This window comes from Emys orbicularis, chromosome 3, assembly GCF_028017835.1.
Source record: "Emys orbicularis isolate rEmyOrb1 chromosome 3, rEmyOrb1.hap1, whole genome shotgun sequence".
Classification (NCBI taxonomy): domain Eukaryota; kingdom Metazoa; phylum Chordata; order Testudines; family Emydidae; genus Emys; species Emys orbicularis.
In genome coordinates, this window is record NC_088685.1 from 48,563,482 (window position 1) to 48,591,325 (window position 27,844).

The 27,844-nt window shown below is 44.0% G+C and overlaps 1 protein-coding gene across 1 annotated transcript in view; it reads left to right on the top strand.

The window, feature by feature from the left end:
* MLIP (muscular LMNA interacting protein) overlaps positions 1-27,844 on the top strand; it is a 160,889-nt gene that overhangs the window by 89,303 nt on the left and 43,742 nt on the right. Inside the window, exons 7-11 of the mRNA XM_065402009.1 lie at positions 4,198-4,263; positions 4,353-4,436; positions 4,534-4,593; positions 6,805-6,849; positions 11,892-11,936. Of these exons, the coding sequence (XP_065258081.1) occupies positions 4,198-4,263; positions 4,353-4,436; positions 4,534-4,593; positions 6,805-6,849; positions 11,892-11,936 (300 nt within the window). The remainder of the gene's footprint in view (positions 1-4,197; positions 4,264-4,352; positions 4,437-4,533; positions 4,594-6,804; positions 6,850-11,891; positions 11,937-27,844) is intronic.

Consider the following 27,844-nt stretch of genomic DNA (forward strand, 5'->3'; position numbering starts at 1 on the left):
ATCCATTTCCTTTCTGCTTTACCACTAGTTTAGCAATCACAGGAATTCTGGAGGGCCATACTGTCAACATTGATCTCAATGAGATGCATACATTACACCCACACAAATCTCACATGTGTAAGGACAAATGAGCAGTTAAATTAATGGAGATATCCCATCTCCTAGAACTGGAAGGGACCTTGAAAGGTCATCGAGTCCAGTCCCCTGCCTTCACTAGCAGGACCAAGTACTGATTTTGCCCCAGATCCCTAAGTGGCCCCCTCAAGGAGTGAACTCACAACCCTGGGTTTAGCAGGCCAATGCTCAAACCACTGAGCTATCCCTTAAATGTGTAATTATCTGATTTACACACTCAAATGCACTTAGCACCTTATTTACGCTCTCTGTTACACTTCACCTTGAAAATATTGCTTCTTCTGTTTAATATTTGAACAAAAGGTGAAGGATTTAAGCAGGAATGTTGTTTTTCATACTGTTAAACCGGCAGACCAGGATGACAAGCTTGGCTTGTTCTCTCCATATTGCTGATAGCAATAATGCTGCAAAGTAAGATTATTATATGACACGACCAGTGGCTGGTTGAGAAATGACAGTTTTAATTTTAAAAAATTGTACTTTTCAAATAATTTACAGCACTTGCATGCTGTTTGTTTCAACCATGTGAAAATTCAAAATATTGCACTGATCAAAAAGAGATTCAGCTATATTTTGATACACTATTAGTATGTAAGGGGACCGTTGCCCCCTTACTAACACTCAGTGGGGGTGTTTTGGTTGGCTAGCTCACAGCACTAAAAGGGGAAGGGTCGATGGCAAATCAGGAGCCTGAGACTGACAGTCCCCAGGAACAATGGGGAGAGGCCAATGCTCCAGGTCAGCCTGATTGACAGGGCGGGCAGGCTAATCAGAGAATCAGGAGGCCAGGGGGGTCCTGTCCTCCGTGTGAGCTGGAATGGCCTGAGTAAGACAGAGTGGGGCCGAGCTAAGGAGAGAGCAGTGGCCCGAGCTGAGCTGGGGAGCAGAGCTGCAGCCCCAAAGCCAGAGCACACCCCAGAGGGAGCAGACCTGCAGCAACCAGAGCCAGAGGGGCCAGACAAGCAGCCAGGAAGCAGGTCAGAGCTGGGAGCAGAGTCACAGAAGCAGCCTGCAGAGCAGACCTGTCCTGGGGGCAGAGCTGTAGCAACCAGAGCCAGAGAGGCCAGAGAAGCAGCCCAGGGAGCTGAAGGCAGAGCAGCAGCAGCTGCCGTGCTGAGGCAGAGTGGAGCTGGGGCTGGAGCAGTCCGGAACTGGGTGCGGTGAGCAGCTGGGGAGAGGAGGGGGACCCTGGGCAGCGGGCCCAGCACAGGGAGACGCCTCAACCAAGAGGCTCTGCAGGCCAGACTTGGAGGGATCATAACCCTGACAGGGCGGGGGGCGACGCTGGGAAGAAGGGTCCTGCCACCTAGAGCCTGAGAGCGTGTGGCCACCGCCAGAGCAAGTGTCCAACCCGCAGCGTCTCTGCAGCACAGCCAGGGCCCGAGAAGGAGCCTGGGACCTACAAGGAACAGACTGTGAAGTGCCCTGACGTTCCAGAGACACTGCTTGTGATGTTCCCTGCCACAGAGCAGGGTGATGGGTTTTCCTTTAACCTTTCCCATTTTTCCTTATTCTTTTTTAAAAGTAATTGTTAATTAAACAACTTGTATTTGCTTTAAATTGTATGAAATGATCAGTGGGTCAGGGAGGTGCCCAGTGCAGAGAGAGTACCCCGGAGTGGGGACACCCTAGCCCCTGTCCTAGGTGACCACAGCAGGGTTGGGGGTCAAGCCCCCCAGGAATCCTGGGCCCAGCCTTGTCGGGGTTTACGAGGACTCTGCCAGACAGGAGAGTGGAAGGGGAGTCCTCAAGGGCAGGGAGGCCTCTGGGTAAAGGAAGTGGGAGCGAGGACTCGGATCCTTTCGCTAGCCCACTTCACCGGGGTAGTGCAGAAGCCAGGAAAGTTCCCCACAATAGCGGGACCATTTCCCCGCTTACAAGTATATTAAAATTAACCCATTTGGGTACAGGCACTGAGTACCCATAAATCAATTTCCTCTTATCGCTTCCACTGCTTTGGGGGAATCTAGCTGTCCATTCCAAAGGAAGGAGAGCGAAAATAAAAGGGATTGAAAAGTGGTGAAACTCATTAGTGTGTGTGGTTCTTTTTTCTCAGTAGTGAAGTAGTGCTTGGGAAAGGCTGTAGATAAATGGCCTTGAAAATTTAAATTATCCATCTCTCCAGGTTCAACAAGGGCAACAAGCAGCACAAATTTCCCGATCGTGGCTATCATACCATGACGGCATTCCGAAGGGATTAGCCATATGTTTTTTCAAACTGCCCAGTGTAGTATTTTGCATATGTGGTACCTTGTGGAAAGACTAGTCAGATGCTGCTAAGTAATAGTTTCCTCATCTCAGAGTGTGTTCAGCCACTGGGAGCATTCTGATCATGTAAAGCTTTTTTTTTTTCTCAGTGATTTACTGTGCTCAGTATCCTAATGGAGGTGGAATTCTTTGAGAAGCTTAGCAGAGTCTCCATTCTGAGGGTTTATTTGATTTATGTATCTAAATAAAACAGTTTGTTTTTCTAATTTATATCCAGGTACATTACCATTACTCTACTTCCGTTTTTGTGAAGAGTTTTGAGATCTCAGAATTTGTTTTCAGTTTGACTTGGAATGAAACCCAGATATTTAAACATTTTCAATGAAAGTTCTGTTTTAAAAAAAAATCACTTCAGATTGATGGAAGCCTTTCATTTTGAGTTAAATTTTTAAAGGATATGTTATATACAATACAGCAGACAATAATTGAAAGAGCAGCAAAAGTAAAATACCAGGAACTTTACAATTTTGTATTGAATGCCCTCAATAGCTGGGTAAAGAGGGGTATTCCACGCCTCACTACGTAAACACATGCTTATTTTGCAACCACACTGTCTTGTGTGATGAGGAGTCCTGACATGTACAATGCTGAGATGTCACTGTTCCCACAGAACCCCACTGAAGCAGGGAGCATGCAGCGGGCAGGTGACTAACTTTAAATAAATATATTTTGCTCTTTTCATATTTTTTTAAATTAAATAATAAAAAGGAAACTGAAAAAGCACAATGTATTTAAAAATCCACAGATCCTGACCCCTGCAGTCTAGCATCATTCTCCAGCAGATTCGAGGGTAATTATGGTATCTCAGCATGGCATCTCCTTGGAAGTCACTTCAAAGCAGGAGCCGGGTAACAGCAACTAGACTGTAGGTCAGAACCTAGAAGAAGAAAGGAAAAGAGGAATTATGTTCTGAATTCTCCTCTAAGCCTGGCTTTTGTGGTTATTCAGCACTTACTGGTAGAATTAGAGATGGGCAAATCATTTTTACTAATTTAAAGCTGATACCAACTTTGTGGGATTGAAAGTTTGATCTGTATTCAAAGCACATTGGGTTTGTGTTCTGCTTTGGAGAGATTGTGATGAGAGGAAGAGAGAAAACAATTGAATGAAAATCTAAACAGATACTTATAAATAAGGCACCCACTTCAGCCATTAAGGCTTTAGGGAGTTTTCCTTTTACTAATGTATAGCAAAAGTTTTCCTTTATCTATACAATTTTTTGTTTAGAACCTCCCCCCTCCCCAAAAAACCCCCTACTGCATCCTTTGTCAAGTTACATGGAATCTCAGTGCTTCTTAAACAGGAGTCCTTTATTAAAGAAAGCAGCCACAGACACAAACCAAGAGGCTTCTGCAGAGATTGGGTCCCAGTCTTATTCTCTTGTTTACCATGGACCACACCTTGTCTGGAATACTATACAGCACATAGAGACATCTAGTGCCTAAATAACATACTGCAAGTAAATAGTGGTGGGGAGACAATGGGTTTAGATTACATGTGGAAAATTTTTCATCTTAACTACTGTTCTGAACTCCAAGAATAATCAGGCTCCAAAGAATGAAATTCACCAGGAGGTTCACCCCTCTCTAATATCACTGGAATTTGGTGCTCTGTCTGTGCAGAACATCTTTAATGTTTCAAGATATGGTCACTTTCATTTGACGAAGCTTAGTACAGAGCTATCTTCTTTCCCAGCTGATACGGGGAAGTACCAAGTAAGGAAACTTTCACACTGAAAAACTTGTTTTTATTTTCCGCCAATCTAACATCAGAACATTTTTTATTTATCTCTAGGCATTAGAAGAGCCAATTAAAACAGAAAAAGTGACTGAAGACACTACTTTGGACACACATTCGGAGGTAGGTAATCACAATAAATCTCTCCAGCCAGTGTTTCAGTTGGACTCACAAAGCCAAAGCTAGTTCAACTGTTGCTTTTACTTTTCCAGATGTGCTCCCCTGCCCAGTTCAGGCAACAAACTGAAGAACTCTGTGCTGCCATTGATCAAGTCCTACAGGATCCCTTGCCTATGGTAATACAGCACTAATGTGGAATTTAAATGTTTTCTCTCTTTTCCTTCTTCTCTTGTTATTAACAAAGTCTGTGTACTTTCAAATCCCATTTTTCAGCACCGGTGTGAATCTTCTCCATCTTCCCTGCACACATCAATGGATTCAGACGTAGGCAAAGTAAGTGAGTAAGCTTGGCCACATACCATAGATACAAAACATGTAACAGTAGAAAGCTACATATAATCTTAAAAGATGCAAGATCAATATAGATCCTCCCGTTAGTGTCCAAAAAGACACAGAAGAGAGAGGGAGGAATAGAGCAGCTACAGCTTTTGAGCCATTTCCTCTCCACTGCAACATATCTACTTGGAGGCAGGAGTAGTTGCAGTGTATGAAGAAAGGGAATTTGTCCTTTGAAGGTCCAGTAGTCACGGAAGAATCCAGAGATACCTGGCCTTCCAGAAGGCAGGATGTCTGAGTGAATGGCCAACAGGCTGGTTACTGAATCCAGCTGTAGGTGCTGAGTACCCCACTCCTCTGGCCACTTACTGCTGAGCCTCAGCAAGCTTTCTACACTCCCTCAACCCAGACAATATAGAGAGGGCAAGCAGATGGGCAATGAGGAAAAACTAGAGGCATGGAAAGACTTACATTTTAGGAGAAGTCATAAAGACTGTGACTGTTTAGTTCAGAGGGGAGACTCTGAATCTTTTGGTCCACTTGCACCAGATTATTTGTATTTGGGGGGAAGCTGGCAGTACAGGTATTCCTTCTGTAGGGTTGCTGGAGCCTCCTCAGGCAGTCCCTGCTGCTCCATCTCTTCCTGTCCCTTTGATGTAGCAGTGTACCTGGCAAAGGGGAGGGAACTTATTGGGTTATTACAACAATCTGTAACCAACTAACCCCTTTTTTTGCCCTATGACTGCAGGGGTGTTAACAGGCCGCTTCAGTCTGAATGGTCCCATAGAATATGCATAACTACTTATGCTAAACAATCTGTTCAATCACGTATTTAGCTGTGACACTCTCAGTACTTTTCCCAGACCTGAAAGAGAGCTCTGTGGAGCTCGAAAGCTTGTCTCTCACCAATAGAAGTTGGTCCAGTCAAAGATACTACCTCTCCCCACTTGTATCTCTAACATCCTGGGACTGACATGGCTACAACAATGCTGCATACAATTAGTGGCCTTGGTCAAGGCAAGTTTGGTGGAGTGGAGAGAGCAAAAGCAGACTGGAGGATGGAGAAGAGGACATCTTGGCAGTGGGTCCAAAGCCCATTGATGCCAATGGGTCCACTATGAGTGGACAATACTCGCTGTTGCTCTGCACATTGTCTGGTCATTTACACTAGTGCAAAGTGGAGGTAATACATTACCATACTGGAATGGGAGTATTCCACACCCACTCTGTACTGACTTTTCACTGGTGTAAGAGATTTCATGAGTAGCAGGGCAATGATGAAGCGAGTCCTAGGCCTCATAAGAGAAAGAGGAGGGGGGGGAAATGGGACAGTAGTTAGAGAAGCAGGTGGGATTAAGGGAAGGTTGTTTTATTTTCATTTTTTTGATAAAGTAAAGTGACTGAAAAATGTTACTACAGGTGAGTGAGATTTCTGCTGTGATAGCTATTTATACCACTTTGTACAGGTGTATATAATTACACCAGGTGCAAGACAGTGGAGAATTGGACCCCGAAGGAAAGAAGCCAGAGTAAAGAGTAATGATAAGGGAAATAGAAGGAGCGGGAGGAGAGATACAACAGATATCTTAGTCTGAGTGCCTTAGAAATGCCATGGATTAGACAGACAGCAGAAGACAATCAGATGAAAGAAGACAGTTCTTGCTGGATAATAGCACAGAACCGAAGATAATTCCAATACATTTCCTATGCAAATAGAAATGAAATCCTGTTTGGGGGTTGGATATGTCCCCTTCTGTCTGTTAACAGATTCATTCTGAGAGTTCCCAGAGATTACATTAGGGAGACCAGATAGCAAGTGTGAAAAACTGGGATGGGGTGTGTGGGGGTGTAACAGGTGTCTATATAAGAAAAAGCCCCAAATATTGGGACTGTCCCTATAAAATTGGGACATCTGGTCACCCTAGATTACGTGGTCACAATACTAAGGGCACCTATAACACTATGAGGTCAGATGCTGGAGTCACATCTTTATGACACATAATAATATAGTAATTCAAACAATTACTCAACACTGAGAGCTAAACATTAATGAATCACGTCTCACCTCTCTGATGAATGTTTCATAATGGTTGCAGAGTGATGGTTTCTTAGACTTTTAGCAGTTAATATCTTGCTACAAAGTTAAAAGTTCGTGGAATTGTCAGATTACTGTTGGTTGCATGTTATATCAATTTATCTTGTGTACAGATGTCTGCAACACTGCAGAGAGCAGCTGGACGGGAAACCAGATATGTAAGTCCCTTTATAATTACTCCGTGTTTTAGCTACAGAAATGTCTTATTTTGTAGGATTAAGCATCCTTCTTGCAATAATAGCTGTGTCTGCCTTAGGGAAGGGAGTAAATCCATCTAAGACATGAAAAGTTCTTTACAGTGGTAGGGGAAGTGAATAGTTCAAGGCTTTGGAAATGAGACTTGACACCTCTCACCACTATTTCAATTCCACCTCAAGCCTTACCATCCAGTGGCTCTTCAGTGTGGTGTGAGCTTGTGATCTCAGTCTAATTCCTTTGTAGACAACGGTCCGTATCACCCAAATACATCCTTACAATTATGCCTTGGTTGCCATCTACAGTTGCACAGGTTAGGGTGAAAAGATGCCCAAACCTCTCCTTCCTTATGCACCTCTGTACAGGAATGGTCACCAAAGTCTGCTTGAAGTTAATGCCTGCAGAGGGGCAGGTCACCCCAAGGAGGGGCATGGAGGACCGGAGTGAACCCTGGCTGCATACACAGGGTTAACACATGTGATGTTCTTTAAAAGATGAAGCAAAGGCCACTCTGGCTCACACCCCTCCAGAACTCCCAAAGGTACTGTGCCAACCTGAGGCAAAATGTCTCACCAAGAGCACTTGCTTGGCATGACATTCCTATCCTCTCATATTGAAAAACCTCAATTTAGTCCTGAATGGGCACAAAATATCCTGACACCTCTAGAACTGGTCCCCATAGAATGGGGCTAAGAAGTATTTTTTTGAAGAAAATAGGACAATTGTTAGAGAGGCTGGGGAAACTGAGGGAAGGATTTTTGATTTTTCTGTTAAGTTAGGGGATACACAGCATGCTTGCAGGCAGGCCTAATTCTCTTCTGATGATAATTGCACTTCCACTGCCCCATGCTGTTCTTGTCTTATGTGTACTGTGACTGGAAAAGTTGACTCTTTGTTATCCTCCCTCTGCTATCCACCTTAAATACACACACGTGTGCACTCTCACACACAATTAATTCTCTTGTCATTTGTTTTATTAATTATTAAACATATTAAACTCAATCAACATGTTTATTCTCCTTAGGATAAACAGTTAAGGAAGGTACCTTATTTTACTTATGACCCATTTTTTCATATGCTGCCATATGTCTGCTCATTATTCACCAATCTATCTTTCTACTCAATCACAGATCAGGTGCAGTGCAGGCAAAAGCAATAAAGACTTTCCAGCTTGTTCCCAGCACACTGCTTGATCAATGCAATTTTGTTTCCTGAGCAAGTAGCTACAGAAGTGATTTTTTTTTAATTGCATGCAGTTATGTATTTTTATTGCATACTACGGAATGTGAATTTTACATGACAGAGTGTGCTAGTTTGTGCTAAATAGAAGGAGATTTTCATTTTTAGTGAAATGCAAAAACAAGCTGACACGTTGCATGGTGACGATGATAATGCATTTTGTTCACCATTTCAGTGTAATTCTTATAATCTCTAAACTGTGCCTGAAGTATTTCTTTAAGTAGAATTATCCTTACAAGACATACAGTGACTAGAATGTCTGGCTGAGATATTATTTTGGAGCTCACCTGTGTGTGACTCTTTTAATAGGGTAGGATTACAGTCAGGTTCATTTTCTTTGATCTTTACAAATGCACTGACATTTTAAAGTCTCACGTCAACTCAGATATATATGTCTTCTTGCCTGTGTTTAATTTTTTATATTTTGTTCCCAAATGTGAAATTGTTGGAGCTGTTTATTTGTGGGGTTTGGGGAGCAGGTGAATACCCTAGGCTGGTGGAAACATGAATCTAGAATAATGCACATGAAAGTCCTGAGATGGCTGCTCCTCAAGAGTGCAGGAGGCCAAGGCTGCTGCCACCTGCAGGGCTTCCCCAGAAGACAGAAGAACTGCTGCCTCAAGGAAATCTATCAGGGGTTGAGGAGGCTTTAGGCCTGGAGAAATGCCAACAAAATCCTGTGTATCTAGAGCAGGGATCAGCAACCTTTGCTACGCGGCCCGCCAGAGTAAGCACCCTGGTGGGCCGGGCCAGTTTGTTTACCTGCCGCGTCCGTAGGTTCGGCCGATCGCGGCTCTCACTGGCTGCGGTTCACTGCTCCAGGCCAATGGGGGCTGCGGGAAGCGTCACTGGCTGAGGTTACCCTGGCGAGCTGCGTGCCAAAGGTTGCCGATCCCTGATCTAGAGGCTTAGTTTCCTGTATGTTCAGCCCTCAAATATTGTGTGTCCAGGGGAGTCTCCAAATTCCTTTTTGTCTGGACCTCCCTATGATCACTTATCCTGCAGGCTGCTCTAACTTACACTCTGAGGCCATGGCCTCCAAGGAACCACGGGGGCAGCTGGGAATAGCCAGGTCACATTACACTTAGTACACCACCTATAACAGGGTCTGTGGAAAGAGCCAGTTTCGAACCATTAACACAGCTCTATACCACCCAAGCAATCACCATTTATTGGGGTTATTCTCTGGTAGCTTGCTTTGGCTGTTTTGTGCCATATAAAGGGGCTACAAAATAACATACAATTAGGTCCAAGGTTCCTATTTTGCACTAGTAAGAAAGCCATGTCTCTTCTTAATGAATTCAAAAGCTAGGAACTTCTGCGATGGACCTGCTGAGACTGAATTTGCCACCCATTGTAAGGACATATATTGTATTAATATCAAACTGTGAGTTCATCCAGTATGCTCACTACCTCATGACTAGTGATCTTGCCTGGAGCAATGATTTTTTAATTTAATTTAATTTTTTTTTTACAGGGAAGTTGCACTATGTTTCTTTTATCTGAAATAGCTATTAATTTGTTCAACTGAAATTCAATTTACTTTGAAAGATTAGCATGATATTTTGACAATATAATTATCATTATTTATATGCATAATTTCTGTTATTGGCTGCTTGTTGAGAAGCTGTCTTAAATGTGCCATTGGTTACAGAAGAAAAATAGATGATTTTTGCATACTAATTTGTTTTAGTTAATCAGACACAGCAAAAGCTGTCATCCTGCTAAGCCAATTTACATATTTTCTTTACATTATATTAGTGTATGTATACACAGATTAGTTAGAATTATTGTAATCTGCCTCTTGGCAACAGTCTGTACAAATCGTTTGGGTCATAGCTTGATATTTTCTCAAGGGTGTTTAAAAATTAAAGGGCTGAATTCTCAACTACCAGTATTCCTCCTTGCATAGCACTTGATACCCATTTTGCACTCACTTTCCACAGATGTAAATGACTTCACAAAGTACATGGCAGTGGAAACTCAGGCCTGAAAGTGCTGTGGCTGGCCCCGTGCAGGCATAAGAAGGTGGGAGAGGGAACCAGGAGAGTTCCTTCATTGTGCCAAGTGCAGGAACTAGCAACAATGTACCGGGGAGCTCTGTGCTGGTGTATGACCAGTGGTGGCACTATTCACCCACTGGGTTAGTGAATGTGTGTCCCTGGTCCCACCCCCAGACAACACCAGCCTGTGGAGTTTGGTAGGAGCAAGGGGTATGCATGTTCTACCCTCTCCCAGGGTGATGGAGCTACTCTGCTACTGGAAACCACTAGGAGGAATTGTGGTTGAGTCAGTCAGTATCCCTCCTTTGGGATGCTGCTGTAATACCATCCAGTGCAGGCTGTAGGCGTATGCCACAATCTGGCCCTTAATATGCTGCAGCTGTAACAACAAAGCCCAACTATTATAGATGAAGAGTTTTTAATTAACCAAAGAATGCTCTAAGTTTAGTGACCTGAGGTAGGGTGACCAGATGTCCCCCCCCCCCACCCCCCGACCTGACCTGACCCGACCCGCGACCCTAGGATCCAGAGGGACCAGCCTGCCGGATGCTTCCCGGGACGGGAGCTGCCCCAGGTGAGCACCGCCAGGACTCCTCACCTCACCCCCTGGCAGGTCCCTTTAACTAGTAGGGTCTGGTCGGGTCAGGTGGGGAGGGGGCAGAGGGCTCTCTGCGTGCTGCCGGCGCCTGCAAGCCCCGCTCCACGGCTCTGGCGCTTTTCCCGGCCAATGGGAGCCACGGAGCTCACACTTGTGGTGGGTGCAGCAGTCTGGAGACTCCCCTCGCCACTCTCACCCTAGGAGCCAGAGACCTCCCGGCAGGGCTGGTGACTGCAGCCAGGGAAGGGGGCAGGGTGTGATGGAGTGAGTGTCTGGGAGGTGTGTGGGGGGTGCTGGCCTGTGAGGGTGTGGAGGGCGCTGGGCAGTGGGGGAGGTTTGTGTGTTTTGGGGTGCTAGACAGTGGGGGCCTGTTGGGGGGTGCTGGGCAGTGGGGGAGTTCTGTGTGTGTCAGGGCACTGGGCAGTGCGAGTCTGTGTGGGGCATTGTGTAGTTGTGGTGGTGGGGCTGTGGGGAAGGGCACTGGGAGGAAGGGAGGGAGGGGAAATCTGTGTGTATTGGGAAACTAGTGAGTGGGGGGTTCTGTGTGGGGTGCTGGGCAGCTGTGGTGGGGCTGTGGGCAGGGGGGCACTGAGCGGGGTGTGTGTGCACAGCACTGTGCATTTGTGGTGGAAAGGTTGTAGGGGGGGCTCTGGGCATAGTTGATCCAGGGGGCGCTGGGCAGGGGAGCTGTGTGGTGCAGCATGGGCCCACCCTCAACAGGAAGGGGCACGCTGGTAGCACAGAGCCAGGTGGACCAGTGTGCCTCTGGCTCAGGTCGGGGCTGTGCGCCTGTGTCTGTCTGTCTCCCCTCCCCCCCTTCACGTGGGGGCTATAAATAGAAATACATGTTCATGATTGTTGTTTTAATTGTCCACCCTGCAGAGGCAAACTTTTACATCTCATATAAAGACTTCTTCAGGGGAATATACTCTTGCTCAAATGCCTTTCTTCCATTAGGAACACAAAAATACCTACAAGTGACATGATAAAATGTAAATGTTGTACTCCTTCCATCATCCAGGAACCACTGATAATCTCTGGAAATATTCCTCTTCCTGGTTTCCCCTCTGTAGTGAATAAGCATTCCTTCTCATCCCAGATCGTGTGACTGTTATAATGGATTATGCTAGTTCATGTAACACTGTATATATTTACTCTTTTGCAGGCTAATCTTTATTTACCAACGCCTTCAGTGACAGAGAGCCAACTGGTATGTATCATGTGTCTGAACTATGCAGGTTTTCAAATTACAAGCATAAAAACTGAAGAAATTATTGGGTCTCTCTTTAGTCCTTGGAAGGAAGCTGCGGTCCCTGCTTCTAGATGAAAGTAATAAGCAGTAAATTACTCCTTCCATTCTGAACATGAATTTGAATGCAAAAGTGTGCCAATACCTACAAGTGAGGTGGAATCATAGGACAAACTGCAGGTCTTTGACAGAGGCCTCAGAGACTGGGTAACTTGGTGGCCCACTGCCTCTTAGTGGCCATTTAAAAATCTTTCAGTTTTGTTTGAAAACTTGTTTAAATAGAGGCAAAATTCTGGGGCCCTATTCTCCTTGCTTCTACCTGTTTAAATCAAGAACAGCTAAACTGGTGAAAAGTGAGATGAAAACCAGGCCCTAGGAAGCATTTTAAGACTAAAACATAACTTTCATGTAGAGCAACTTCATTTTGTCCTCACAGCAGCCTAGTGAGGTAGGGAAATCTTATTATTCCCCGTTACAGATAAGGAACTGTGCCATATAGTCAGGGCCAGACTGTCAGTATAGCTCGAATCCCATTCAGGCACCTAGGACCAGATTTTCAAAAGTGCTCAGCACCCAGAACTTCCCTTTATAGCACTTATTGCTGCACTCCTCTGAAAATCTGGCATAAGTGACTAGGTCATGATGACACAGGAAGTTAGTGATTATGTCAACTTCCTCCATATCTCTGGAGCACTAGTCCAGTGCCTTAACCACAAGACCAGCATTGCACATGTGTGTGCAAGGGCAGAATATGACAGATGGATATTCAGATTCTCCAAACAATAGAAGAGCAGTCAGTGTTTATAACCATAGGCACCGACTCCTTGGGTGATCCAGGGCTGGGGCACCCACAGAAAAAAAAATAGTGGGTGCTCAGCACCCACCAGTGGCCCCGCTAATCAGCTCCTCCTCCTCTCCCCCAGTGCCTCCTGCCCACCAGTGATCAGCTGTTCTACGGTGTGCAGGAGGTGCTGGGGAGGAGAGGGAGAAGCGGGGGCAGGAAGAGGTGGAGGGAGGGAGGGCGGGACGGACCCATTCAGGGGAGGGTTCGGAACAGGGTGGGAAGAGGAGGGGTGGGGACGGAGCAGGGGCAGGAAGAGGTGTGGCAGGGGTGGGGCCTTGGGGGAAGGGGTGGAGTGGGAGAGGGGGCCTGTGGCGGAGTGAGGGTTGAGTAGCCTCAGGCAGGGCCGGCTCCAGGCACCAGCCTAGCAAGCAGGTGCCTGGGGCGGCCAATGAAGAGGGAGGAAGCACGTCCGGCTGTTTGGCGGTGAGGCCGTCACTCCCTCTTGGAGCTAAGGACCTACTGCCGAATTGCCGCCCTATAATGAAACGGCGGTAGAGCTGCCACCGCTTGTGATCGCGGCTTTTTTTTTTTTTTTCCTGCTTGGGGCGGCAAAAACGCTAAAGCCGGCCCTGCCCTCAGGGAAACCAGAAAGTCGGTGCCTCTTTCTAACCATCTAAAACAGAGAGCATTGAACTCAGGCCCGCAGGTTAGTGATATTAACAGGAATTCTATATGTGGGCTGAAGAGAAGGCTAAATATATTTCATACATATTTTAAAAAGTGAGAGAAACCTAGATAATGCACGGCATGATACAGCTCACGTGGAAGGGTGTAGCTTAACTCCTAGGTATGTGCATAGCAGTTCTGAGGCATACTGCCAGGTGATTTAACAGCTTGAAGTGATTTTTCTATAATTCATTCATTAGGAGAAATATATATATCATGCAGCTCACTGACTTTCCTAAGTTTAAAGCTGCTTAGCACTAAGTCTGTGAAGTAAATTAAACTGTGACTGAGCAGAGTAGCAGTTAAACCTTGAGAATTACGGCATTATAACTCCCTTTGGTATAAAGCAATCTGAACTTAATTCAGCAATCACTTGCCACCAAATCCTGGCCAGGGCAGCATCCAGCGTGGAACACTTAGCAGTTCCAGGGTACAGCCAGAGTCTGCTGCTCCAGATTCTTCTTCTGGGCCATTAATTGCATGGCATTTGGGCACTGGGGAATGACATCTGAGGAAGCAGCATTTACCTCTATACAAGATTGCTTTCCGTCACTGAATTGTAGCCATCTCTAGGGTGAAATGTAGCCATTACTTTTAAGAACACTATACAACAGTTCAGGAAAGACAATAAAGAAAGCCCTAGACTGTTGAAACTGCAGCAGGAAATGTAGGTAGGCAGAATATAAATGCCTTAAGTGGAATAACACAAAGGTTTCCATTATATGCTGGAGTCCCTTGATGTGTACTAAGGAATGTACCCTAGAGTCCTCTTTCTGAATTGTGTATGGAGGCTAAGTGGCTTCAGGTCTTGCATATTCCCTTAAGCAGGAGTTAGCTGAAAGTGTCATTTGCATTTCATACGTTTCTTGACATTCAAATATTTGTATGTAAATAGAAATAACAACCTGCATTACAAAGAGATGCCTATCCAGCTCTATGAGCTCTCGGATATGTCCTGCTGCTCTGTCAGCACAGCAGCATACAAAATAATTGTCCTTCCGCCAGATGTCCTTCCTCCTTACAGAGATCTGTGAATAATTAGTCAGAGGGGCATAAATCATTTTTTTGCCCCAGGCATTTGCCTTCAGACTTCAAGTGCACCTGGGAAGAACTCTATTAGACCCTCATTCATATCATGGAATGTTTTACTGCATTTCTAAACTTAAGATTTGGATAACAAAAATAAATAAATGAATGAATAGTTTTAATTACATATCTTATCCCCAGTTCATGGCAAAAAGCAATGGCAGGGGAAAATATTTTAAAATAATTTAAAACTCAACTAAGCAAAGCACTTGAGATTGTACTTGTAGTGATCAAAACACATCCTTTTGGTATATGCAGAACTGAAGTATCATTATAGGGAGCTCAGCCCAACCAATGCCTAGGGCGCCAATACCCACAAACTTGGTGTGTGTGTGGCTTCATCCTTTTCAGTGGGACGTACAAAGTGACCTAAGGTTTCTTCCCTCCCTAGGGCTCAATGCTCAACTATGCCTGACAATAGCTGAGCATAAAACAGACATTTGTGGCTCCCTTATCTTGGGGCCATTTTCTTTACCAAATCCATCAGCCGTGTTGTTTAGAGCAGCCTCAGGGCTTCTTTAACCTGCTCTGGATTGTAAAGGCCCCCAGTTGATCACTGCAGTAGCTGGGGATTCCCCAAGCATGCTGAGCTCCATGAGAGACAGAAACTAACTCTCTTCTTTTGTTAAATATCATTGCATCTGATGACGTGGGAGTGTTGGTTAAGGAGACAAATTGACAAAAAGCAACAATGAACAGAAAGCATTCAAAATGCAATCCTCTGTGAAGCATCAGGAAACAAAATTTTTGCTTACAGGAAGACTGCTGTAAAATAAAGGGGTTTAATAACTGTGATGAGCAGTGCACACCCTTTGGAACCATAGAAAAGCCCAACATAGCTATTATAAGCCTGATTCCTAACATCCCAAATAAAGGGAAGAAGCAGTGATCTAGATAGTGGAAGAAGAGCACTCCAGAGGAAGGTGGGACCTGGGAGAGCTCATCCCTCAGCTCAAGAGAATTGAGAGAGGACAACTAGAGCCCCTCTGGAGCCTGCTTCACTAATGGTAGCCCCACTTCATTACTAATGAATTGGCAACCTCTAAGCAAAGAAGGCAACTGGGGGAACTGCTCTGCATTTCACCAGGAGCTTGGGGTTTCTGCCTGGGTGGTTTCTGGAAACCAAGCTCCAGAGCTCATTTGCTTTTGGTTTATTTGGGTGTTTAGCCATCAGACATTGAGGGATCTCCCAGGCCTCATCTACTCTAATCTTTCAGCTGATTAGCAAGTGTTCCTGTGTACATTCTAAACAGACAAATTGAGCAGTAGGTTTCTTTGGGGAGTGTGTGAGAGGTAGAGTGGGGCTGAGAGGCTGGTTTTTGGGAAAAGAATGTTTCAACAAAATTTATCATTGAATACATCAATTTTTGTCAAAAATAATGTGCAGTGACAGCCTAGCACCTCTGCATTTGTTCAGAGCCACCCAGGTTTGGACTCAAGGATAAAACTGATACCTCTTAGGCCTGGTCCACACTACCCCCCCACTTCGGACTAAGGTACGCAAATTCAGCTACGTTAATAACGTAGCTGAATTCGAAGTACCTTAGTCCGAACTTACCGCGGGTCCAGACGCGGCAGGCAGGCTCCCCCGTCGATGCCGCGTACTCCTCTCGCTGAGCTGGAGTACCGGCGTCGACGGCGAGCACTTCCGGGGTCGATCCGGGATCGATTTATCGCGTCTAGACAAGACGCGATAAATCGATCCCAGAACATCGATTGCCTGCCGTCGGACCCGGAGGTAAGTGTAGACGTACCCTTAGTGAGTGGGGCCCTGTCTACGCTCAAAATTCTGACAGGTGGTTGTTCTGATTCTGTTGTCTAAATTAATAAATGGTGTGTCTCTAGGAAGGGTTTTCTATTTGTTGTCCTTTAGAGGAGTGGCTGTGAGCTCCAGTAGGCTGCACGGTTATATCAGGCATTGTGGACATGATGGTGAACTGTACAGGCCAAATCCTGAGCAGTTCTGAGTACCAGCTGTGTGTGTGCAGCCCCGTTGTGATTATGCAAGTGGTGTGTGCTCAGTGGCTATTCAGAACCTCTCTGGAATTGGCCCAGGTTGAGTACATACTGTAATGGCCAGACACCAGGCAAAGCACAAGAATGTGACTCAGTTTAAACTATAGCAATAATCGCACTTGATATTTGTTAGTAATGACAGAAAGTTTTATAGGGAGATGACTGCATAAGACTAATTCATACCTAATTCAGTCCTTTCTTGATGGTTTTTTTAAAGAGAGGAGAATATAGAGATAGACAAAGACAGAGTGCATGCGGACAAGAGAAAAGATTAGGTAGGAATCAGAGTCTCAGGGAGAGAGAGATTTTAAAAAGGACCTAGACTTAATCAAAGGTTTAGGGAGTTAGTAGGGAAGTAGGAAGTAAAAAAAATCTGAAAATTACCCAGCCTTTGGGCAAGTAAGGAGGGTGGCACCCAACCCCCAGATAGGGCTGGCCTTACCATGAGGTGAACTGAGGCAGCCGCCTCAGGTGCCAGACTGTGGGGGATGGGGGTGGGGGGCACCACTAGGACCCAGAGTGTAGAAAATTGTGTCTGCTGCTGGTGTATATGTATTCTCTCTGCTCTAGATGCACAGAGATGGTGGAGTGCTATGCTGGAGGAAGGAGGGCAGAAGAGACATAACAGGCAGGCAGGAGAAACGGTGAGAGGGAATAACAGAAAGCAGCAGGAGTTGCAGGGAGAGAGAGGAGGAGGAGCCTCTTATGTACCTCTCTAGCACCCCCAGGAGCCTGGGCTGATTAACACCAGCTTCTCAGGGAGCTTCCTGTTTCCTGCTGCTTCCCTGAACCCACTTGAGGAGAACAGGCAGTGAACTGAAGTAGTAGGATCCAGTTAGGCCCTTAAGACGCTGATATCTTCCCTCAGTCAGGCCCTGCTACCAGCCTGCTTATTTGTCCCCTTCAACTGAGTGTTGAGAGCCACTATAACTGGCACAGAACAGCAGTCATGAGTGAAAGAAGAAAACGCCCCTCGGGGGCAGCATTCAGAAAAAGAAAGAAAGCAAAGGAAGCTTTTCTATCTAAGCAGGAAGGAGCTCTCCTGAGATACACAGACACAAATGTTCACGGTGAGCCTTCCGGCCCCAGTGAGGATGTGGGTGGTGAGATGCCTGATCTTCCAGTTACAGTGCAGCATCCATATCTCCATCTCAAATGGATGTAACCATGCACATTCTTGAAGAAAAGTGCACATCAGAGAAGAGTGTGGTAGAGGCGCAAGAAACAGCTGCTGCTGAGTTTAGTTCCTTAATTCTAAATGATCCAGGACTGTGGACCCATTTGAGCAGTAGCCTGAGGGACTTCCTTGTACCCTTGTACCTGAGGGACTTACTTGCCACAGCAAGTGAAAAACTTCATATTCCCCAAAGACAATGAAAATAAAAGTTTCTATCTAACACATTACTGGCGTGAAATCCCCAATGGTGACAAAGTGGAGAGGCCATGTACTCAAAAACCCAGAATGCTGCATACTGTTTTTGTTGCAAACTCTTCCAGTCTAATGTTCCAGTCACATTGGATTCTACAGGAACAAAGGACTGGAAAAATCTGGCTGGAAATCTGGCATGCCATGAGAAGGCAGCAAATCACCAGAGAGCACTCCATAGGTGGAAAGAGCTTGAGATGAGACTAAGGTTAAAGGCCACCATAGATGATCAGCATCAAGAGAAGATTGCATCAGAGTCTCTTTACTGGCAAAATGTTCTGAAAAGGCTCATTGCCATTGTGAGAATGCTTGCTACCCAAAACCTAGCACTGGGTGGCACTTCAGATCAGCTGTATGTGCCAAACAATGGAAACGTCCTTAAAATTGTGGAGCTGATGGCTGAGTTTGATGCTGTACTCCAGGAGCATCTAAGAAGAGTCATCACCCAAGAAATGTACACACACCACTACCTTGGAAAAACAATTCAAAATGAGATCATACAGTTACTGGCAACAAAAGTCAAACAGAAGATTGTGGCAGATCTGAAGTCAGCAAGATATTACTCTGTTATTCTGGACTGCACACCTGACATCAGCCATATGGAACAAATGACTTTAATGGTGTGTTTTGTAACAACAGAACCTAGTGAAAATGTCCCTGCAATGGTGACTGTCAGAGAGCATTTTCTAGAATTTATTGACATTGATGATACTACAGGAGCTGGTATAACAAATGTGCTTCTTAAAAAGCTGGAAGATACGGGAATTGCGATAGCTGACATGAGAGGTCAGGGCTACGATAATGGTGCCAACATGAGAGGAAAGAACAGAGGAGTGTAGACATGGATCCAAGAGCTAAACCCTCGAGCTTTTTTTGTCCCATGCAGTTCTCATTCATTGAACTTGGTGGTCAGTGATGCAGCATCAGCTTCTAGCGAGGCTGCTGAATTTTTTAATGTATTTCAAAGCATCTATGTATTTTTCTCTGCATCAACTCATCGATGGCAAATTTTGAAGCAACATCTGGGAACATGCTCTCTGACACTGAATCCACTGAGTGCCACATGATGGGAAAGTCAAGTGGAGACAATAAAGCCTATCAAACACTAAATTGGGAAGATAGATGATGCCATCGTTGCCATTATGGAGGATAATGCTATGACGGGAACTGTTCGTGGGAGAACAGTGGCAGAGGGAAATGGAATCACCAGAAACGTACATAACTTCAAATTTCAGTGTGGCTTAGTGTTGTGGCATGACATACTGTTTGAAATAAATGTTGTAAGCAAGAGACTCCAAGGTGTTGACCTTGATATATCTGGAGCAATGGAACAACTGGACAAAGCAAAGTTATACCTACAATCTTACCGGTCAGATGAAGGATTTCAAAATGTTCTGAAGAGTGCACAGAAGTTGGCAGAGGAACTTCACACTGAAGCTATTTTTCCCACCCATTCAAGAATACAAGAGTCACCAAAGAAGAAGACATTTTTATTATAAGGCACGGGATAATCCCATAAGAGACCCCAAACAATAATTCAAAGTTGAATTCTTTAACCAGATGCTAGATTGTGCAATACAGTCAGTTGAAGAACATTTCATGCGGCTCAAGGAACACAGCAGTATATTTGGGATGTTGTATGATATTCCAAAACTCCTCACTATACCTGAAGAAGACCTACACCAGCAATGCAAGGCACTAGAGACAGTGTTGACACATGATGACATGCGCGATATTGATGCGAGTGATTTAGGTGATGAACTGAAAGCCCTTTCAAGATACATTTCAGCAGGATCAACTCCAAAGGCTGTTCTGGAATATATATGCATAAATAAGATGACCACCCTCTTTCCAAATGCTTTTGTTGCTCTGCACATACTTCTAACACTTCCTGTAACAGTTGCCAGTGGAGAACGCAGCTTCTCCAAGCTGAAGTTAATAAAAACACATCTACGCTCCACAATGACACAGGAGAGGCTGGTTGGCCTTGCAACCATCTCAATAGAGCATGAGCTGGCCCAGACTGTGGACCTTCAGGAAGCAGTTCAAATCTTTGCAATCAAAAAGGCACGGAAAGCACCACTTTGATTATTCAAACAGATAAAAACACCAGTGTTTACTATGCAGACAAGAAAAGTTACATTTGCTGTTCAGGCATTTGAAAGTAAAGTGTTACTTAAAATTTTTGAACAAGGCATTTTAAGTTGTTAGTTCTCCTTTATTGGGATAGGTAGCAGAGCAGTACCATGAGAGGAGTAGAACAGGAAGAAGGCAGAATTGAGACCTTTCAAAGTTTTTGCCCAAGTGAGAGGTCATGGGGGCATCATTTGAGCTCCCCACCTCAGGTGCCAAAATGTTGTGGGCCGTCCCTGCCCCCAGATCTAATTTCCTTGGCTTTTTTATCTTTCTGCAGCCCCTTACCCCCAAACAGCATTTTCAGTAGCCACCAGTGCCTGGAACAGACTAATTTCTCATCTTACCTACGCTCAGAAATACTGCCTGAACCTTTAGGTGTATGTATAACTTTATAGAGCCCCATTTACTGTAATGTGGGATAATATGATCTAGTGTGGTTATTTAAACAATGTAACATCTGTAAAATGAGGATAATGATGCTGCCCTCCATTGTAAAGTGCTTTGAGATTTATTGGTGAAAAGGACTATATCAGAGCTAGGTATTATTATTTATTAATAATAATAGAAAAAGCAAGAGGTGAATATGTGCCTGCATCCACTCCTTTTAGAGTACACCAGTCACGTATAATCCCTGTCCATTACTGTAACTTTTAAAATTTTGGGGTGATGGTATTGTGACTCAGCCCTGCATGGCAAAGGAAAATCTCAGCTTGCTTATGGGCACTCTACCTATTGTCAGTTGTGCTGTCTGCTAGCAAAGAAAGAGCTCAGGCTTCTGTTTTTGAACCAATGATTTTGTTAGAACTTGGTAGGTAGCTAATGATGTATTTCAAATTCTGATTGCTGGTTGATGTGTGTCAGACTGGCACTGTATGACTCATCTCACTGTGGGCACTTGACATCAATGTTCTTTAGAAAATACAGCCCTAAAAGCATTTTCTACAATCTGCTTTTGAAGGCAATGCTTCATCTGTAAAGACAGCTTATTCTTGACAATTTCAGGTAGCTCAATAAACTTTTAATTACATAGTTGTGTAAGACCATTAGGAGGCGAAGGGTACTTCTGTCAGTACAGTAATTTGATAATAACTATGCCATCCCAATCCTGTATTTTAATTAATTTTTTATATATAACTTTTTGTTGGAAAGTAGAGAAAAACACTCCTTGGCAAATCTTCCACAGCCATTTTGAGTGGGGAGAAAACCATGGAGTGCTAAATTCCCTCTTGACCCTCCAGAAAGAATGGACATTTACTCCCAAGCATAAACTAACTAATCAGCTAAATGGGTGTTGGATCAGGCACTAACTTGTTAAATTCCATAATCAAAACATCTTATTTGAAATGCAATTTGACTATTCATCACTCTTCCAGTAAAACTAACGTCACCTGAAATTCTTTTTATTTATAGTCCATCTTAACTGAAACAAGAGATGGATCTGAAAGGGGTACGAAGCTAGGAGTGGGGTAGACATGAGTAGTATTAGTTCAAGACCATCCATAACTTAAATTTATATCCCCCAAATCAATAATCTCAAAAACCACATTTAATTTCAAAACCCATCTCTATTTTAAACACTTCAGTCATATTACTTTCTGATGGAAGATGATTTAGATTAAATCAGTTCAGTTTTGTCAAGCTCTGCTCATATGTGAAATCTCTGGATTTTATTTATCAGCTTTGTGGCCCTACATTCTACTTTCTCTAACTTAGTTGTATCTTTTTTTCAAATAAGTAGCCTACCAATCATTTATAATGTTCTTTATAAAGGGATACTTTAGAAAGTACTACTTCACGCAATGTCCAGTCAACCCGGGGAACTAGGTGTCAGTACTTTCCCCAGGAATTTAAATTAGAGGTGGTGTTTGAATTTACGGGGGGAAGGGGAGAATAAACTATTGACTAAACTGGCAACACTGTGGTAACTAATTGACTACTGGGGGGGAGGTATGGGAGGTATAGAAGAGTTCACGGTTCATCGTACCTATGCTCAAAAAGACAGCCTGAACCTTTAGGTGTTTGACTAACTTTATAGTGCCCCATTTACTGTACTGTGGGCTAATATGATCTAGTGAGGTTATTTTAACAATGTAGCATCTGTAAAATGTAGGGAAATGTTGTGAAGGCCAAAAGCATAAATGGGTTAAAAAAGAATTAGATAAATTCATGGAGAATAAATCCATCAATGGCTATTAGCCAAGATGGTCAGGGATGAAACCCCATGCTCCATGTGTCCCTAAGCCTCTGACTGTCAAAAGCTGGGACTGGATGACAGAGGTGGGTCACTCAATAATTGCCCTGTTCTGTTCATTCCCTCTGAAGCATCCGGTGCCAACCACTTTCGGAAAACAATATATTGGGTTAGATGGACCATTGGTCTGAACCAGTTTGGCCATTTTTATGTTCTTATGATAGCACAATGTCCTTAAGCATATACTATGTAAGCCTCTTGAGCAAATCAACCGTCATATTGGCTTTCTTTACTGCATTTGCACAGGCTGCTAGCCAGGACATAAGATATTGAGAGCCATAGCTCCACATACTTCTTGCTCCCATTTTGGTAAGTTATTCCCATGTAGAGCTGGATGAATTTTTTTATTCAAGCAGTAAATTCTCCAAAAAAATGCAGTTTTAGGGGAAACAAAACGATGTGTATTTGGGTTGAATTTGGAGCATAATTTTGGCTGGATAAAAAATTAGGTTTTTTTTTTTTTTTTTTTTTTTAAAGTTGAAACGATTTGGTTCAACATTTTCAAAGTGAATTGCTTTGACATTTTGTTTTGAATTATCATATCATGGCAACACTTAGCTTCCAAACTAGCCATTTTATTTTGAAATGTTGTTTGGTTTTGGTATGCCATTTGATATATTTTGTTCAAGCTGAATGACATTTTTTCAGTTTTTTTGTTTCGGCAAGAAAGTTTGAAAAAAAATCAGTTTTGACTATAGAAATAAACTATTTTATTTTTTATTGTTTTGGTTTGACCACCAAACCAAAAAATCAATTCTTTACTTAGCTCTGCTCCCATGGGCTGTACCTGTGACAGAGGTGGTGCTTTAGAAGCATGGAATATTTAAAGACTATTATGTTGAGATGTGACAGATGCTGTGGACACATGAATTATGTAAAGACTATATTGTATCAACCTTCTAAATCTTATATATGGTTTTCCTGCAGGAACTATAGTCACTGGGGTGGGGATAATTAATGAGAATTCCTAATGCTGAAACAATGCAAGTAACCAGCCTTTTGAAGTGCGGACTGTCTGGGGAAATAACATATATTGGTGTGACATTATTCAAGGGGCCTGGCAGACAAAAAATGTGAAACTGTGTAAAGTGATTGCCCTGAACTGAAAGAGAACTTGCTCACACCCAATCCAAGAACTGACCTGAGACAGTGACAATAAGAGACAAGCTCTACAGACATGGCCCAAAGTATTTTAGTCCTACCAGAGTCTTCATGTGGCAGATGGGTGACCGCCTGGTAATCTAGATCTAGTTTACTGTTTTTATGATATGTTTTCTTGGTAATGTTTTTGTTCGGAATAAATAGAACTTTGCTTTTAGAGAGCAGGCTGGTCACTGGTCAACACTGTCATCGCCCTGAGAGAACAGAACTGCAGGTGCTGAACTAAAGTCAGATCTGCTGAGATAATCACAGTGAATTACAGGAGTCTACAGTCTAAAGTCCCTGGTCTAGAGGGAGGGGATCAGAGGTTCCTACACCCAGAAAGGTGATGGTTAGAGGTCAGAGATCTAAGTAGGATGCCCTCAAGGAGGCCACTAAGGGGTCAGAGATGCAGTTACCTTGGGAACTGATAGAACCCAATGAAGCAGCTCAGTAGCAGCCTTGCAGTTATTTATGTAGAATGTGCAAAATGTTCCTTACTCTCTACCATGTGGACATGTTAGAGAGGCCTACTGCCTAGTTATTTAAGAGTTTGTCTCAGCCTCACAGAACTCCAGTGCTCATAGTTTCCATCAAAAATACACACATTTACCTCCATTTTTGTTTTCTGCCTACAGATCAGTTCTTTGTCTGTCTTAACAAATTATTCCTTAGCCCATGCTTAGAGTTTATACAACAACCTGTCATGTCAAACTCTATAGTAAGAATTCTGAAAATCTAGATCATATTAAATTTACAATGTGCCACTATCTAGACCAGTAGTTTTTTAAATTAAAAAGTAAATAGATTTATCTGACGATATATATTTTGCAAATCCATGATAACTCAACTATTAAATTGTACCTGTCCAAATATGTCTGTAAGGATATATATCAAAATCTTTTACTAATACAGATGCTAGATTTATAGGTTCAACATTTCCAACTTTATTTCTGGAACCTCTCTTTTTAAATAATGGAACCAATTTCACTATTTTTCAGTTACCAGGTACTTTTCTATACCACATAAAATAATGGTTCAATTATTTGATCTCAATCTTATATAAACCATTGTTGCCCAGGACTGTGTCTACCTTTATCTTATCCAAATACTTGTTTTTCCCATGGCTTTGGTAATTGACAGATGTATAGACTTGTGGTTAAGGGACTTGCCTGGGACTCAAGCAATGGCTTAAATTGATATCCTAGCCACATACACCTTGGAAAGCATTCAGGCTCTCTGTGATGCCTCAGTTCCCTATCTGACAAATGGATCTCTGGTCTCCCCCTTTGTCTGGCTTGTCTATTTAGATTGTAAGGTATTGAGGACAGAATGTCCCTTAAATTTCTGATCAAAGGGGGGGGGGGAAGGAGATGACATGAAAAACACCAATATTCACATAACATTACATCAAAAATATTTAAAAATGTTTTCTATTACAATATAGACACAAAAAGATATGAATAAAATAAAGCAAACACATCGTAAGCGAACATTAAACATAGACCACTAAAGCACCATCATCACCAAGTTCACTCAAAATATTGTTATCACCCCAAGTCAAAGGAAAAGTGTCCAGATTACAAGTCAATTTATGAAAGGTGTAATCAGTTATTCTGTTCTGGGGAGATTTCAAAATGGCTAGTTTTGCCTAACCCAGCAAAATGTTCGCCAGTCAGGAAACTGTCTGAATATGAGCCCTGTATCTCACGCCGAGAACAAACAGGGGGTTGGAGAAAACCAATCCCAAACTGCTGAAAAGCTGCTGCAAAAATAACCAAAAAGAGGAATCAAATGGGGGCAATGTAGGAAAAAATGAAACACCATGTTTGAAGCCAAACAGAAGGGGCCTTCTGCAGACACCGTAGGAGTAATATGGTGTACAAAATGATTGGTTGCTACGATGCTATGCTGGACCCTCTGCTGTAAGTCGCTGGAGTGCTTAGGAAGAGGAGGTTTGAACAATGTCTTACAAGCCAGGGACATAGTCACCCAGGGACAGGGGACATCCTCCAGGATGTATCAGAGAGATCAGAGAGGGTGGCATAATGCCTCACCTTGACACTCATTCCATAGAGCAGCTGCTTGATCATGGTTGCAAAAGGAAGATTCACCAAACCCTTCCAGGACAACGCTCCGCCTGGTTGCACAAGGATCTCATCCATAGGAGGGGAGACAGCTAGCGAGGGGAACATTCCTCCTGGAAGAATAATTCCTGCAAAACTCTCTGCAAATACCAAGCAGCCCACTGAGTGAGTGCCACCTGGAATTCAGAAAGGGCCTTATTCAAAAGACATACAGACTGGATTCTTGTCTGAACAGCAAGAGCTGTCCTGACTTCCAGCTTGACCAACTAGGAACAAGCATGTGGAACATCTAGGTCAACCCAGCCTGTTTAATGGCAGAAAACAGCTCCTGGAGGAGAGCGGGGAAAAGTGGGTTAAAATACAGCGACTGTTCCAAAAGCCATAAACTGGAAAACAACTGGTCCGGCTGTGCACTTTGCAAAAGTCGCCAGGCTTTAAAAAGACCTTTATAAAATAGGGGCAAATCTAGACTCCATAATCGACCAGGTGCCAACAAAAATAGGTGAGACTCAAAGCCCATCTCCCCAGCATGATAGAGGAGAGAAACAGCAAGGGATCTGTAGGCCCATGGGCAGTCAGAGTAAAGTAACCATTGAACAGACTGGCGATGAAAGGCCACCACCCTGCTGGCTAAATCAGTGAGTCCCTGGCTCCCTTTATCTAATGGCAGGAACAGCAAAGCAGGGCACAGTCAGTGGTAATTATTTAAAAAAAAAAAAGATTTATATACCACTGAATCTAGTCCAAAAGGCCCAGGGGAGGGTGCAGAGACACAGTCCGGTGCCATAAGATTAAGGCCACAAGATTTTGGCAATCAAAACCCATCCCTGAAAAGAGAATCCAGGAAGGAGCCAGGCCATTTCTGCAGGTGGCCTTGCACTTTCTCCTCAGCCCCCTCCCAGTTCCTTAGCAGGGCCGACTTTAGGCCTATTCCCCCCGAATTGGGCCCCGTGCCTAAGAGGGCCCCGCGCCCTAAAGAAGAGCGCCTAACTTAGGCACCTTTTTAATGTTTTTACCCACCCAGCGGCGGTCCGGGTCTTCGGTGGCACGGCGGCGGCGGGTCCTTCACTCGCTCCGGGTCTTCGGCGGCATTTTGCCGGCGGGTCCTTCAGTGCCGCGGAAGACCTGGAGTGAGTGAAGGACCCGCCGCCGAAGTGCCGCCGAAGACCCAGACCGCTGCCGGGTATTCGAATTGGGCCCCGCACTTCCTAAAGCTGACCCTGTTCCTTAGCATATAGCATTCACATCCAACAAAGACCTGCAACACCTTAATCTCAGAGGTGCCCCATTGGAATTGCTGGGGCCACAAAGGGGGACCGCTACACTGTCAAGGACTCTGTAAGATCGAATTGCTCTGAGCCCTGTTAATGCAGGTAGAAGGTGCTTGTTCATACGCTTGTAAACAAGTGCAAAATGCCTGCTTGTCACAGTGATAAAAACTTTGATATCATCAGCTTAGGCTGACAGACAAACTGGGGAAGCATCCAGCACCCCGGCATGGAAAGGCCAGTCAGACAGCTTCTATAGAGGTGCAGGAATGGCTCCAAACTAAGAGCATACAGCATCCCAGACAGAGGACACCCCTGATGAATGCCTCTGCGAACTAGAAAGCAGTGGCTAAGACCCCCCCCCCCATTAATCTTTAAGACACTAAAAACTTTATGGTACAATAAAGAAACATATGAAGAGAACACTGGCCCAATCTCAAAAGCTTCTAATGTTTTGAAAAGCTAACTATGGTTAACTAAAGGCCTTCTTTTGTTCCATTGAAATAAGCCCCACATCCAGACTACAACGTTTGTTCACATTAAAAATATAATGAATTAAAAACAAATTATCCAAAATACAGTGTTTAGGAATACAATATGTTTGATCAGCATGTATCAGAGTCCAGATTTGGTCGGTTGGCTAAGGCCTTGGATAAAATCTTATAATCAGAACAGAGAAAAGAAATAGGTCTCCAGTTCCATAAGTCACAAAGGTCCCCTTTTTTGTGCAGCAGGTTGATCACTGCCCTGTGGCAACTGAGGGGCAGTGCTATCTCCTGGGCACACTCCAGCACCACTAGAAAAATGTCAGGACCAATAAAATGCCAGAAATGCTTGTAAAATTAAGATGGCAGCCTACTGATGCCTGAGGCCTTGGCTGTAGGGGGCTGCTGGACTGCACCAGAGAGCTCCTGTAGCGACAGCGAGGTGTCCAGGCACTGCTTTTCCT